We start from the raw sequence: 15,592 nt of genomic DNA, 5'->3' as shown, positions 1-15,592 counted from the left end.
CACCACCCCACAACCCACAAGACAAGCGGTCTAAGGGCAAGTGAGGTTGGGGTTAGGAATGTAGAGAAATAAAAAACAAAACAAAACGACCCAACAACCCAAACAGAGAATACCTAAAAACACATACACAATTGACAGGTAAGTGAGCCCAGGCGGGCTTCTAACCGCCTATCACTCCACCAGATACGCCCCTACCTCCCCAAATAAGTATAACCCCTGATTAAAGAAACCAAACATTTACGTGTGGTAGAAATTTATTTTTTTTTATTTTTTTTTTTTATTGTTATTTTTTTTTTTATGTGGGTTCTTTTGCCTGTCCCAGAACACTTGGAGTTACGTCACCGTTATTTCTCTTGACGCTTACGTGTGGGGGCAATACAGGAATCTCGACTCGTCCGAGCTGCATGGGCTCGTCAATCGGAGGAGCCGGAGATCCCGTCGGAGGAGCCGCAGTGGGCGAAGAAGAGGCGGCCCAGCTTTGTGTCGGGGAAAGCCCCGAGACAAAAAAAAAACCGCTCTAATGGGCGTCCTCTCTCGCGTCCACGCTCCTTCATCCGATCATCTAGACGAATCACCAACGATATTAGCTCGTCTAAATCGTTTGGCTCATCACGGACCGCCAGCTCGTCTTTTAATGACTCATTTAACCCGTCCACAAATACGCCTCGTAAAACTGCGGCATTCCAACCTGTGGGTGACGGAGTTATCGGCACCGATATCGATAGTGCCGCAGCTGGAGCAGCAGGAAGCAGAACGACTTGCGCTGCAAGCTCCGTAACACGGGCATCTGTTTGTTTAATTTGATTCGCGAGATGCTGTAATTGCTCCCGTATGTTCTCCAAGTGTTCTTGAACTTTTTCGATAAAAGGAACCGCTTCTGCCGCTGGGTCCATTATGGAATGGCCGGGAACTACTGTTATGTGTCGACGCGGATTGAGGAGCGAACCTGCGTCAGACAGGACCCAGCGCTAAAAATAACCAGAAAACGGTTCCAAACAAAAACTATTTATTATACACCTGTGTTTAAAAGTGTAAAAACATAAAAAAACAACGTCCCTCTGGTGGAGTGATCCGCGGCTCGCTCTCCAGCGCCCGCAAGGATTAAAGCCGGCGCTCCTGGACTTCCTACCACGGCCAAACACCCCCCAGGTGGACACGACAAACTGATTCTCTGTGAAGCAAAGAGACGGTGAGGTAAATCAACAGATAAAACTATATCTTCCAATAAACACACGCTGCCAGCAACACACTCAGGTCAGTGTCCCTTTTTTTTTACTTTATGCAAATGAGCAGCTTCTCACAACAAGTGGAGGATCACTTATCCTTCACGCCACAGCAGTGAGAAGCAAACTACGCAATTCTCTTTACAATTCCAGTACACTGTGTAACAAAACACCAAGTTACTATCAACAAGTACTTAAACACTTAATTACCTCTCGTGTGTGCTGACAGCATGTGTCCTCACCCTTCCTTGCTTCACGGGCTCGATGTGTCAAACCCAGGCGCGGTCCTCAGCGTCTCACAAACGAACGTCACAAGGTCGAGTTCCCGGCAGTTCTGCTTGAATCACACATGACTTAAATGCAGAACGCCATCCAATTATCTGCTTCAGCTGCAAGTCGTCCAGGTTGCACGTGAGCACCAAGCACAGGTGCTTTCCATGATGTTGATGAGGGTGAAGACTCTTCAGCCAGCACCTTCTTCACAGACAAATCAGCCCTCATGCCACCTGGGGAGCAAAGAAAAGAAAAGAACACCAAAACATCCAGCCACGCCCCCCCCAACACACAACAGTTCATTTGACACAAAGTCATTCCATCAGTACCCAAAGATCATCCAAAGAAATTAGGTATCACGTTCAGTCACTGGTTGGTCTCCAGGTCTGAGAACCGTACAGTAAGACAGGAAGCACCAGGACCCAAACGTTTGAGACCTTCATTGACTTGGAAAGGTATCGACATGAACAGATGCCTCTGTCCAGCGACGCCTGCATCATGCGGGTGTCTTTGTTTCCCAGCCACACGATCATCCTTATAGAATCTGAGGAGCAGTTGACTTGTGACTTTCCGATTCGTGTAATTACAGTGAAATCATAGCGGGACTTATGAATCTCTAAGTCGTGTCTGTCGTTGCCGTCGTGGACAACAGTTGTGTTTTTATTGGCTGTTACAGTGAACATGTGTCGTGTGAGATTGAACTCTCTGTATTGTTGTCAGCAGCTTGTAAGAGGATCAAGTCCACAGGCTTCCAAATCTCCTTTATGTTATTACTTACAGGAGCTCGAGTCCCAAAGGCTGTCACTGAGACGCGCAGGAACACCAACACTGAACAATATTGTTCTCCGTGACCGCTCCACGTTTTCCTCACTGCTCAGCATTTTCGATGGAAACGTGGGTGATGAAGTGGAACTGTAGCCCTTCCTGTTGTGATGTCAAAATGTGCGTAACTGCACTATGTAATAAAGTACATTTAAGGTTCACAAGTCAAAAAAAAAAAAAAGAGGCATGAGCCAAGAGACAGGTTGCACGTTGATTGGACAGTTTAGGTGGTGGACTTCCTGCAGCTTCATCACTACTACATAACCCAAAAACCAACAGAACGCTTCTTCTGATTGGCAGACGCTTCTTATCGATGTATTTTCCTGCAGAATCACTAAGAGCTTAAATCTGTGTTTATGGATGTTATTCAATTGTTTTCACAGTTAATGTGTCGAAAACAAGAATTTAGTCTATAAAATGGAAGCACTTGAATATTTTCCATTTCAGCATCTCGCAGGCCAAGGTGACATCTGCACATCGAAAGCTCGCAGATATCCAATTTACAGGCAGTAAAAAATCAGAGGAAACCAGCCAGTCTTTACTGAGAAGATGGAACCAGAATTTGACCTTTTTCCTCATGAAAAACCTCAAATGATGGACTGAATTTCATAGCTGATGATGAATTTAGTGATTAGTGCTTTCATCTGCAGCTGTTGTCCATGAGCCTGATGTCTTATTTGACCAAATTGGTATCACTTAAGGGGTCTAAACAACCCTTACAATCCAGCCTCAGTATATCATGACCTACACAAAAATGTATGAAGACCTTCTCCAGGTGGCAACTGTAGCCAATGAAGGATAAAGAGGGATCAAAATTTAAAAATGCTTCAATTCCATAAAGTTATAGTTTAGACTCTCATTTAGACATTGTACGTTTTTTGTGTAGAACAGATTATAATGAGGCTGGATTAGTCACCTTAAATGGTACCAAAAAACTGCTTGGCTCATGAACTGTTACCTCCAAGAAGGAGGACCACTAAGTGTATAAAACTTTAACTCTGCAGGTGAGAGTAAGCCATTCTGAATTATTTTATAAGGAAGAGGTCAAATTAATGGAGTAAGACAAAAACACATTTTTCAGCTTTTAAAGAATCAAGTAAAAAAGGGATATATATATATATATATATATATATATATATATATATATATATATATATATATATATATATATATATATATATATATATATATGTGTGTGTGTATACTCAACAAAAATATAAACGCAACACTTTTGGTTTTGCTCCCATTTTGTATGAGATGAACTCAAAGATCTAAAACTTTTTCCACATACACAATATCACCATTTCCCTAAAATATTGTTCACAAACCAGTCTAAATCTGTGATAGTGAGCACTTCTCCTTTGCTGAGATAATCCATCCCACCTCACAGGTGTGCCATATCAAGATGCTGATTAGACACCATGATTAGTACACAGGTGTGCCTTAGACTGCCCACAATAAAAGGCCACTCTGAAAGGTGCAGTTTTATTACACAGCACAATGCCACAGATGTCGCAAGATTTGAGGGAGCGTGCAGTTGGCATGTTGACAGCAGGAATGTCAACCAGAGCTGTTGCTCGTGTATTGAATGTTCATTTCTCTACCATAAGCCGTCTCCAAAGGCGTTTCAGAGAATTTGGCAGTACATCCAACCAGCCTCACAACCGCAGACCACGTGTAACCACACCAGCCCAGGACCTCCACATCCAGCATGTTCACCTCCAAGATCGTCTGAGACCAGCCACTTGAACAGCTGCTGAAACAATCGGTTTGCATAACCAAAGAATTTCTGCACAAACTGTCAGAAACTGTCTCAGGGAAGCTCATCTGCATGCTCGTCGTCCTCATCGGGGTCTTGACCTGACTCCAGTTCGTCGTCGTAACCGACTGCTCACATTCGCTGGCGTTTGGCACGTTGGAGAGGTGTTCTCTTCACGGATGAATCCTGGTTCACACTGTGCAGGGCAGATGGCAGACAGCGTGTGTGGCGTCGTGTGGGTGAGCGGTTTTCTGATGTCAATGTTGTGGATCGAGTGGCCCATGGTGGCGGTGGGGTTATGGTATGGGCAGGCATCTGTTATGGACGAAGAACACAGGTGCATTTTATTGATGGCATTTTGAATGCACAGAGATACCGTGACGGGTATATATACGCGAGGGTAGGCTGAAAAGTTCTAAGGCTCACTATAATGCAGTTAATGCATTACTCCTTCATCAAAGGCTAAAAATGACCATATCATCAGCAAACATGAGACGGTTGAAAAAGTTCAGTCTCTTTTTGCAGTTCTTCATGTGCAGTGGCATTCAGATGGTTCCCGTGCAGTGGCCCAAAGGGCGTGTTTAACTTTCATTAAGCACACCCGAGCAGGTTGACCTCTCGGCCCTTGATTAAGTGTTGCTTTGCACGCCTGGCGAATGCACTGAAAATATAAGCGTGGAAAGTAATATCCTGAAGAAATTCTCAGGTGTACAGAGACCTTCACGTATTCACCTCAATTACGGTGCACCGCCTGGCGCTAATCCCGTTCTTTCTTTCACAGCTCACACGCATGACAGGATGCGTTTCCGTGGTTCAGTTCCACTTTCTGAGAAGGTTCACAGGGCGTCTGGAAAATTCCAGCGCTTCTGAATGTGGCACCATAGTCTGTTTTTTTTTTGTTTTTTTTTGCTTTCTTGTGTGAATGCCTGAAGATCTAAGTGGTTGATATTCTGTGTTTCTTCTCGTCACCTCACAGCGCAGCCAAATCCTCCGAAAATTCACGAAGGATGGTGGGCTTACAAGGAGGTGGTGCAAGGCAGCTTTGTTCCAGGTAAGTCTCATCTCAATATCCAACACTTTGATGCACACAAGTTTCACCACTTTTTGTGCTTGATGGTTGATTCTGAACTTGGCGCTTGTTACGTCTGTAAGATATTATCGGACCACCTTGCTGCTGGCAATTTCAGATTTCTTTTCTCATTTTGACAAGACCTGGTTGCCCTACTTGATGTTTTCTGCTGATTGATTGACAGCAGCTCGCTGTTCCTTCCACCTTTTCTGCCTTGTTGTGTATCTGCGTGTCGGGCCAATTATTTTCCCGAGATTGTGTTTTTCTGATGAGCTGAGGTGCTTTTGATGAAGCCTGTGGGCGGCCGTATGTGTTTGTGACAGCATTTCAATTCGTTTGAGGCCCGAACGCCTGCAAACAAGTTAAACAATTAAGAAAATATGAATAAAGTACTGGTCCTTGGGACTATTTTAACATTACATTTTGGGGGTTTGAGGGTTTAAAGTTAAATCTAAGAGACATGTCGCACTCGTATCACAGTTATTGGCACCCTTTAACATTTAGAAATTAATGCAAATGATCCAAACTTGTACAAACTGAAACTTTGACAAAATGTTGAAAGTCGGTGAACAAAAAATGACACTTTAAAATAAAGAAATAAAACACATACAAGAACAACACGACATAGTTATTGGTCGGCTTTGATGAATTTATAGTAAATAATCACTTTTACAGCCTTTAGACAAATCTGTGAGAAGTTGGCAGCTCTCAAAAAGAAGGAGACTCGTGAGTGATGCCACCAAGATACCTGTGCAACCCATCTAGTAACCAGGGTTGCACGATATCAGAGAAGTGTTTGTTGTGCATCCATGACACCTCGGAACCACCTTGAGCTCTAGATGGCAACCACCCAGACAGACAACCAGTCTGTTCTCACATCTCTAAAATAACCATCTATCTGTCACAGGAACGATTTGGGTGATTTTATAACAGTATGCATCTGCAAAGAAAATAAATCTTCAAATAATTTTTTAAAGTTTGTAGCAGCCATTTCTATGTTTTTGTTTTCATTCCTTAATTTTCAACACAGTTCTGGTCAATTTCAATTCAATTTCAATTTATTTTCATTTATATAGCTCCAAATCACAACAAGGTTGCCTCAAGGTGCTTCACACAAGTAAGGTCTAACCTTACCAACCCCCAGAGCAACAGTGGTAAGAAAAAATCTCCCTCTGAGGAAGAAACCTCAAGCAGACCAGACTCAAAGGGGTGACCCTCTGCTTGGGCCATGATACAGACATAAATTACAGAACAATTAACAAAACGAACATACAGGAAATGTTGCCGGTGCACAGGATGGTTTCTGGAACAGATACCACACCCATCTCTGGATGGAGCTATACCTCAAACAGAGAGAAAAGAAAAATAGTAGAATCAAGCATCAGAAAGACAAATACAGTGTAATTTGTCTGCATTAAGCAACAAGAATAACAGAAGAAATACTAAGATGATCGCTGGCCACTAGCCCTAAGCGTCACTAAAAGACCCAGAATTTAGATAAAGTTGAGGCTCTGGCCCGCTCCGTTTCCTACGAAAGGGAAAATAAATTTGTCGTAAGTCTGGACTTGGAAGTCTCCACAGAATCTGATTGTTTTATTGACGCAGGGAGATCATTCCACAGAACAGGGGCATGATAAGAGAAAGCTCTGTGACCGACAGACTTTGTATTCACCCAAGGGACACAAAGTAGCCCTGCACCTGAGAATGCAAAGCCCGGGCCGGTACGTAGGGTTTAATTAGGTCAGCTAGGTACAGAGGTGCCAGTCCCTGAACAATTTTATAAGCTAGTAGCAGATCCTTAAAATCTGATCTCACTGGGACAGGAAGCCAGTGAAGACATGCCAAAATAGGTCAAAGCCAACTAAGCTGCTCCAACACAGAATGGCTCCATTTACAGTCAAATACAAGACAAAGTCCTAAATATAAACCCTGGTTACCAGCAGGAACCTTTCACACTTTGTAGTTGGGTTTTGTGCAGTGGCTGCCACACAGGGTTCTGTTTCCAGGATGGGCACAGACGAGAACCAGATATTTGTGAGAAGTTGTAGTTAATTTGACGTGTAGGCAGACAAACAAAACCAAACAAAACAACCCTGAGAACCCTTAAACTGGACTAAATGAAGTGATGTTATATCGGACAGACCTCTCTTGTAGGTTAGTCATGGAAGATGGGAACCATGAATTTTTACTTTAAAAAATTTTAAATCAAGTTCAAAAAAAGTTGTTGGGTGACGTGTTTCATGATGATGATGGTGAAACGACCTGTCACACTTAGTTACTATCCACCGAAGAGCAGTTTCTTAAGTTCGCGCCTGTTGGACGTCGCAGATGTGACTTTAGAAACCAAGTGAAACACGGTGGTCCAAATGAAGTCTTTTCTTTGTGGTTATGAGCTTAAAAACAGCAAAATACCATGACGTTACTATTTTGTGATGGTTTCATTCTTCTTACCTCAGTTTGTTTCCTTTCCAACGTTCATCCTCACAGTCAGTAATTTCATTCATCGTTCTTCAGCAGTATGGGAGAGTTTTTCTTACTTTCTTGTTTTTTTTTTTCCTGCTTCTCTGAGTTTGGGGCCTTTTTCCTCAGTCGAAAGGGACCATCTGTCCTGGTGGGTCAGCCATCTGATTGGTTCCGTGTGCCAGCAGGACTTTGTAAAGGGTTGTGGGTAAATTCATCTCGCTGTGCGGCCGCATGCCTGCTGCTCGTGTCCCACTTTGAGCTGTGTGAAGGGACTGTGGAACAGCAGGTCTTTCCTCCGACCCGCCATTAATGAAACGGATCTGGACTCGACATAGGAGGAGGGTTACACTGAGGGATCCTTATTAAAACCTTTTCTGCTCGATTTATGACTGAAGGGTTCAGCTACGCACAGAGAGTCCCATAATCCTTTAGTCATTGTAATGCATACGATAATTTGACTCATTTCGTGCAAATTAAAATCCATAATCCATTAATTTTTTTTTCAAAATAAATTAGATTTAGTGTCATTTATCCACTTGATTTACAAATCAGAATTTATCAAACTTTATTGATCCCCGAGGTGCACACACTCAGCTTTAAAGATCCAAAAGTAATTGGACAGCTGTATATGGAGAGCCGTTGTGGTGATTTATATCCAGAGTAAAGCACTCTGCGGGGTATCTGTTGGAGCTGAGTGAGGGTGCACGGAGGAGATAGTGAGGGAAGACACCCGTAAGACTCTGAAGGAGATAAGCTTCAGTGGATGCAATTGGAGAGACTTTTTTTCCCTTTGCGTCATCAGTCACAGCTTCATCACAAAGTGGACACTAGAAAGACTTTGTCAAAATGAACACATGAAATCTAGACTGGAGATGGTCAGAAAACAGGAAACTTCAGCCTGGACTTTCACAGTCTAAAGGACTAGCCTGAGACTTGTTCCAGAAAAGGTGAAGCTTTTTTTTGCAGCCACAAACTCCAGCAGGTGATTCACACCGCGGGCACTCATCAAATCATTCGAACCCTGACGCCTTTGGACTGTTTGACAGACTGGTCAAGAAAATCTGCTTTGTTGCTGTTAATATATACACTGACCAACAGTATTCTGTTGCAAAACTCCTTTAACCAATAATTATACAGAGTATCTAACACTTTTTAAAATACTCCCTTAAAGTTGAGTTGTGTTAGAAACTTAAATAAATCCATATTTTTCTGCTCTGGTCTTTTTTAAACAGTACCACCAGGATTTAATTTAATTCTTGTTTTCTATTTGTTTGCCACTTTTTGTTTCCTGCAGTGCCGGTTTTTTTTTTCCTCACATGCTTGTGAGCTGATTAACAGTTTTTCTTCTCTACTTTTGTATCCCACTGAGACAAGAATCAAGGACCAATTATAGAATTTTAGCCTCCAGTCCCTCATTCCAAAAAAAAAAAAACGTGGTGTGTTGAAAAATTCCTCTTAAACATTTTTTTTTTTTTGGTTGTTTTTTTTTGCTGCACGCTGCGGCCGCGTGTGAATCAATGAGGATACTAAGTGGCAGCTACTTTGTATATGTCTGGCAGGTAAAGTGAGCTCTTCTTCAAGTGACAATCGCTGATCGAAAACCAATTAAAGGACCGCGGCCGCTGGCGGCGGGGACACGGACGATTTGGAGTGGAAGAGATGGTTTGTGACGGGTGACGCGCCACTCCAGAGGCGGTCTGATGGACCTTCACCATCTAACTAAACAGATTTGGTCCCGGTGGAGACGGGAGTTGCAGCAGAAATTCCGACCTATCTATCATGATGAAATATTACTTTCTGCGCTGATACGCTGCTGCACCATTTTTCCGCTTTGGTGCACAGTGATTCCGGTGGCAGTCCTCTCGTCTTTGGAGTTCAGCTGTCACAGATGGAATGTCAAACACTTGGGGTTTATCTGCTCGAGGTGGAGAATCTGAAGAGATTCTTCACAATCTCTTATTTTGTGTCTGTGCCTGAATTATGGCGGTAACTGCAAAATTGAGTCCAGTGAAATGTGATGTCACAGAACAGTTAGCTCCGCCCATTATGTGAAAGCTCACTTGTGGGTTGGGTGCAGATTTTTAGTTATTTATTTATTTTTGTCGGAGCATCTCAACTGATTCATGTGGAGGTGATTTGTCTAAAAATGAATGAGGGTGGAGTTTGGAAATGCAATGCACTTTTTATTGGGCGGAGCTGGAGCGTGATGACATAATTGGCTGTTGTGGCGTGACACAATTATTGTCATATGGGTGATGCTGTGCCAAGTTTATATTATACATTCAGATTTTATACTGAGTGACATTAAAAACCTTTAAATCTTATCTATTTGTGTAATCCAGCAGATTTTCTGTGGAAAAGCTTTAATGCTGGTGTTTTTCTTCTTTTTCATCATCTTTTCCCACGTCTTTGTGGTAGTTTATTTCACACATCCAGCTTCTTCTCGTGCACTCACGTCTCTGCCCACACATCACTGCTGGTCTCTTTATTGATTTATTTATTTATTTTGTGCAGCAGCAGTTTGAAACAAACATATATGGGAAAACAAACATATATGGGAATACACACACACACACACACAGACACACACACATGCACGGTGTCGGGGTGATGGACGGTGTTCAGACAGGACAGCTCTTGTAACCTCATAACCTGCTCTTTATTCAGCCTCCACTGACTAGGAGGAAGAAGAGGGACAAACAGAAGTTGAAAGGTAGGTAAATAAGGACAAAAAGTGATGACAGAGGAAGAAGAAAATGAAGAACGGAAAGGAAAGAGGAGGAAATTGAGAAAAGTGTAAAATGAGAAGAAAAATCAGAATGAGAAAAATGAATGACAGAAGAAAAAAGAACAAGGACATGAGGAAAAAGAAAGGAAAGATGAGAAGAATGGCAGAAATGAACAAAAATACATAGAAGACATGGATATGAGTTTAAAGGAGGAAGGAAAATGTCAAGAGGAGAGGTGGAGATTGGAAAACGAAAGTGGACACGAAAGGGTAATGAGGCAAAATCAAAATGGAAAAAAGAAATGATGTAGTAAAAGAAAGAGAACAAAAAGGATAAAGGTAGAGAGAAGGACAGGAGAGAGGGAAAGAAAAGGAGGAAGGAGGTGATGGGAATAATCAAAAAATACAACAAAAGGAATGATGATGATAAAAAAAAGACATATGAGAAATAGGAGAAGGAAAGAGGAGTGTTCCCTGAAGGAAACATGAAATGTAACGCAAGAAGAAACTGAATGAAGAAATGAAAGGAACAGAAGAGAATGAACCCAAATTAAATTAAAAGGGTAGGATCAGAGAGGAGGAAGAAAGAGAAGGAAAGAGGAAAACGAAAATGGAAAAGCTGGTGAAGAAATTGAGGTCCAGAAAGAGAGGAGAAAATAGAGGGAGGAGCAGAAGAGGAGGAACAGATCAAAGATGGTAAATTGGAGGGCAGCAGAAGAAAAGAGGAGGAGGAGCAGGAGAACTGAACGAGAGGTGGGTAGGGAAAAGGAGGTGAACGAGGAAATGAGGAGGTGAAAGGAAAAAGGGAGAAGATGCGATGAAGGACAGTGAGAGGAGAAGAATTGACAGAGGTGAGGAGACAGATGAAAGAAATGAGATGAGAGGAGGAGGTAAAGGTAGATGGGAGATGAGAGGTGACGAGATGAAGAGGAGAGACCAGTCAAGTCGGAGTCGGACTGAGCGCCGAGATGAAAGCGGCGACGGCTGCAGGGAGGAGGTTAAGAGGAGGAGAGCGGAGGATAAATGGAGTTGAAGGTTGGGTGGAGGATTTTCTTAAAGAGCAGTGGAGTTCGAAAATGTTTGAAATTGAAAAATGTGATGGCCCACACCGGCCCCGTGAAGACGGTGCAGAAATAACCACTGCTGTCAATCACTGAGACGCTGCCACTCGGACGGCATGGAAAACTTTTCTTGATCGTTTGTTCGCTTGAAATCCAAACTGCCATCTGGATGCTTAAAGTGCAAATACACGGCAGAGGGCCAATTACCCAGTTTAATTAGCTACATTTCATTTGTGTGTGTGTGTGTGTGTGTCTGTGTGTGTGTATATATATATATATATATATACATGAAGAGTCAGTCCCAGTGCCAGAAAATAACGGGGGCGATGAGTTTATCACAGGGGGCGGGGTCGCCCCCCCCCCCCCAAAAAAAATAGTGCGCACCAGAGGAGACATGCCTCTGAGGGTGCGCTCCTGGAAAGCTTGTGTATTTAGGCTACACCGTTGTAAGAGACTGACTGAGTAAAGAGTAAAGAGTGATGACAGTATTTTTTGAATTATTATTTGAACGTATAGACCCTCGGTCAAGTGATCTCCTGCATTCCACAGAGCCGGTGTTCTTTCGAGATGAGGTGCGCCAACTTTCGACACTCTGAGCTGTGACGTACCTTCGTGTTGTCCAATAGGAATGATGCGTCGGGCCAAAACACGGAAGACTCATGGCAGAAACCACTGATCTGTACAAAACATTAACGTGTGACAGGACTGCTCATTTAGAGAGCAGTTTTCTGAAGAAAAATCATTGGAAATGTTTTTTTGTTGTTGTTTGTTACCTCAAAATTTCTGATTACTGTTAAAAAAATTTAGAACACTTGTAATTAAAATAGCTAAATAAATCAATAATTGGTTCTTTAGAAACCTTTCATCTGTAAATTAAAACCACCTGTTATTTCAGATGAGATAATTTCTTGTTTAACATAAGGAACCTCAGACATTTTTAGACAAATAAAATAACATGGAAACTTGTACATTTTTTAAGTATGGTAGATTATTTATATCTCATTTCAAGCAGAAAAACAAACACTAAATAAATACAAATGTTTATTATAAATGTAAAAGGAAATAATTTAACAATGACTGCAGTGTGATTGTAAAGTAGGATTTCTGTGACATAAACCTCATGATGAATTTTTTTTTATAGTCATTTAAACTTGTAATTTCGTCAAAATATGTAATTGCCTTTAATGTTATCAGGACAGAGTCATTTCTAAAATTGTTGTGTGGGCTGCTGAAGAGGAGGTACTGCTGGCCCACCACCACCAGAGGGCACCCTGCCTGGAGTGCGGGCTCCAGGCACCAGAGGGCGCTGCCGCCTCACAGGAGCAGCCGGGGTGACAGCTGACACTCATCACCTGTGACAGCTGTCACCACTCATCTGATCTGCATCGGTATATCAGCAAGACGTCATCTCCACCTCTTTGCCGAGATATCGTTCTACCTGAAAGGTAATATCCTCAGCCTGACTGCTTGATAGAAAGCCTTTTTGTTGTGATTTTTGTGAGTGATAACAGACTTTTTTCTCCAACGAGAGGTGGAGGTAGCTTCCCTGCCGTGCAGATTGCTGGGTGCAGACGCACCCACGTTTAATTGTGTTTTTGTTCCTCGCCAGCAGTACCAGGTCCGACACGCGGAGGCAGTGGCCACCTGGGAGTTCGGGACTTGGCGGCTCCAGTATTCCCGGGGTCTGGTGGCGGAGGAAATCGTGTGGTTCCGGTTCTGCTTTGGACAGGCGTCTCCTATCTTCGAGCCTGCCCACACGACACCTTGTAATTTGACCTTTGATCTATTGTGGAATCTGTTGTGTTTGTTGTGCACGTTTGCAACAGTAAAGTGTTGTTATTTGACCAATTCTATTGTCCGTTCATTTGCGCCCCCTGTTGTGGGTCCGTGTACTTACACTTTCCCAACAAAAATATGAATTTGAGCACAATAAGTGGAGAGCTTCTACCTGTGCAAATGTCTTTTGACTTTGATTCGTGGACATTTTTAATGATCCGTTCATTTATTGTTAAAATATAAAATGAAACAGCTTTTTAAAAAATAATAAAATAGTTGCTGTTTAAAGAGCCTTTTATTTAGAAGCAGGTGATGTTCGAGCGATATCCCACCAAGTCCACAGTCCTCCCTCGGTCGGTGTCACTCCAAAAAGTAGCTGAAAAAAGCTTCTCCCAGCAGGGTGATGGGAGAACCGTTCTACTGCTGTTTTTTTAAAGGTTTTTTTGTGGTTCAGGTGACGCAAATTCAAGACGTAGCAATCTCTGCCCCCTTGCCGCTTCCGAAGCGACACGTCTGATGTCACAACGCATTGGAAACGCACCGCCCTCTGCCGCACTGACAAGCGCAACCCTCAACCTATCAAATCCCTTGAACACAGACACACACCATATCCGTTTGTTTTAAAATTAATTACTTCAGTTAATTAATTTGGTTTATTTGTTAAATACGTGATATAATTGAATAACTAATATTTTGCTATATTTTCCAGTATTTCTTTTTCTTTCTTTTTTATTTTTTTGATAACTCTAACATCCAACACCCCCTCACATCATCAACCTCGCCCCCAAAACGCCCCCTTGGCGCCGGCTATGTGAAGAGTTCAGATGCAAAACCCAGTATCTCCAAAACCATAAATTTTTAGTTGAGGCCAACATGTACTTGGCTGTCAAGGGGACCATCAGTGTGCAAAATATGAAAGAATTTTAACAACTGTTTTCATTTTATTGATGAAAGTCTGTGCATTTCCGAATAGTTTTTCCTTTAAATCTCCATTTTCAACTACATTTTTCTCCATTTGAAAAAAAAAAAAACACTTAGTGGGTTTTGCATCTGAACTCTTCATATATATATATATATATATATCTATATATATATATATAGATATATATATATATATATATATATATATATATATATATATATATATATATATATATATATACTGTATATTGGCTGAGGAGCCAATGGTGCGAAGCTACCATCTGTGGGATTATGACAGAATGCCTCTAAGTCAGAATCCTGCCTAGACGAAGCGATACCGAAGTGCCGTGGATTTTCGGTTGGCCCCTGATAGCTGGGCCTCCCCCCCGGGGGGGGGGCCCGGTGAGCACAGCCGCTCATGACTGGACTGGGGCGTGGCCGGATATGCGGCCGCCCCTCTTCTCCCACGCAACTCATGTTTGTGGAGAACCTGGTGCTAAATCACTTGCAGACGACCTGATTCTGGGTCAAGGTGTCTTACGTAGCAGAGCAGCTCCCTCGCTGCGATCTATTGAAAGACAGCCAAATTGGACGTTTTTGTGACACTGGCCAACACCTACAAGGGGCCTCATTACGACACCAAATGGTCCAAAATGTTCACACCAGAACCAGATGAAACATACACTTGGCCACTCGACACTAATTCACAGAATTTTGATGACAAAGACTGAATGTGAACGTCTTGTGTGTCCAATGTAATTCTATCATTTGCACCTCCTCAAAATTGGTGCATATACGATTGTTAGATAATGTTGTTGTTGTTCATTCGGCTGCTCCCGGTTTTTGTTCAGGGTTGCCACAGCGGATACAGCCAGATCCGCAGTGGTAATTGGCACAGGTTTTACGCTGGATGCCCTTCCTGATACAACTCCAGTTTTACCCGGAGAAACACACACAGCCACTGGTGTTCCAAAGAGGTCTCCCATCCAAGTGCTAACCAGATCCTGCTCTGCTTAGCTTCTGAGACCTGACGAGATCAGTCTGACACAGAGCAGACCAGCTGCATGATTGTTAGATAATATCTGTGCTAATTCCTTATTCTATTAATTTATGTTAGTTATCAAGTATTTGTTTTTGTTTAAAAGTGCCTAGAACCTGCTTTAAAGTCTCAACACTTCCATTATGCATGCACAAATTTCAGATAAAGGCGGGGGGCTCCCCTCTTTCTATGGGGAGCCAGTAAGATTAGGATTGTGAGACTAAAACCCACCCGCTGTACCGCCTACATTGTTTTGTATAAAAACCAATTGTCATCCATGTTCGGAGTCTCTCAGAAGATGGAGTCCCTTGTGGGCTGTGTCTTTGGGGGTCCGGGCCTGGTTTTCAGCCTGACTTTCAATAGATCCAAACTGAGAAATATATCAGTTTTGTTCTTTGTAAGGGCCAGTATCAATCAATCATCAAAAAACCCAGATGTTGAAATCAACACTGAACTGT

At 42.5% G+C, this 15,592-nt stretch overlaps 1 protein-coding gene across 1 annotated transcript in view; it reads left to right on the top strand.

Annotated features, from left to right (window-relative positions):
- The window catches only part of ca10a (carbonic anhydrase Xa), a 496,009-nt gene that overhangs the window by 40,457 nt on the left and 439,960 nt on the right, over positions 1–15,592 (top strand). The window contains exon 2 of the mRNA XM_034193590.1: positions 5,054–5,128. Within this exon, the coding sequence (XP_034049481.1) occupies positions 5,054–5,128 (75 nt within the window). The remainder of the gene's footprint in view (positions 1–5,053; positions 5,129–15,592) is intronic.

The sequence above is a fragment of the Thalassophryne amazonica genome, chromosome 18 (genome assembly GCF_902500255.1).
Source record: "Thalassophryne amazonica chromosome 18, fThaAma1.1, whole genome shotgun sequence".
In the NCBI taxonomy this organism is placed as follows: Eukaryota; Metazoa; Chordata; class Actinopteri; order Batrachoidiformes; family Batrachoididae; genus Thalassophryne; species Thalassophryne amazonica.
This window is presented reverse-complemented; position numbering and strand designations above follow the sequence as displayed.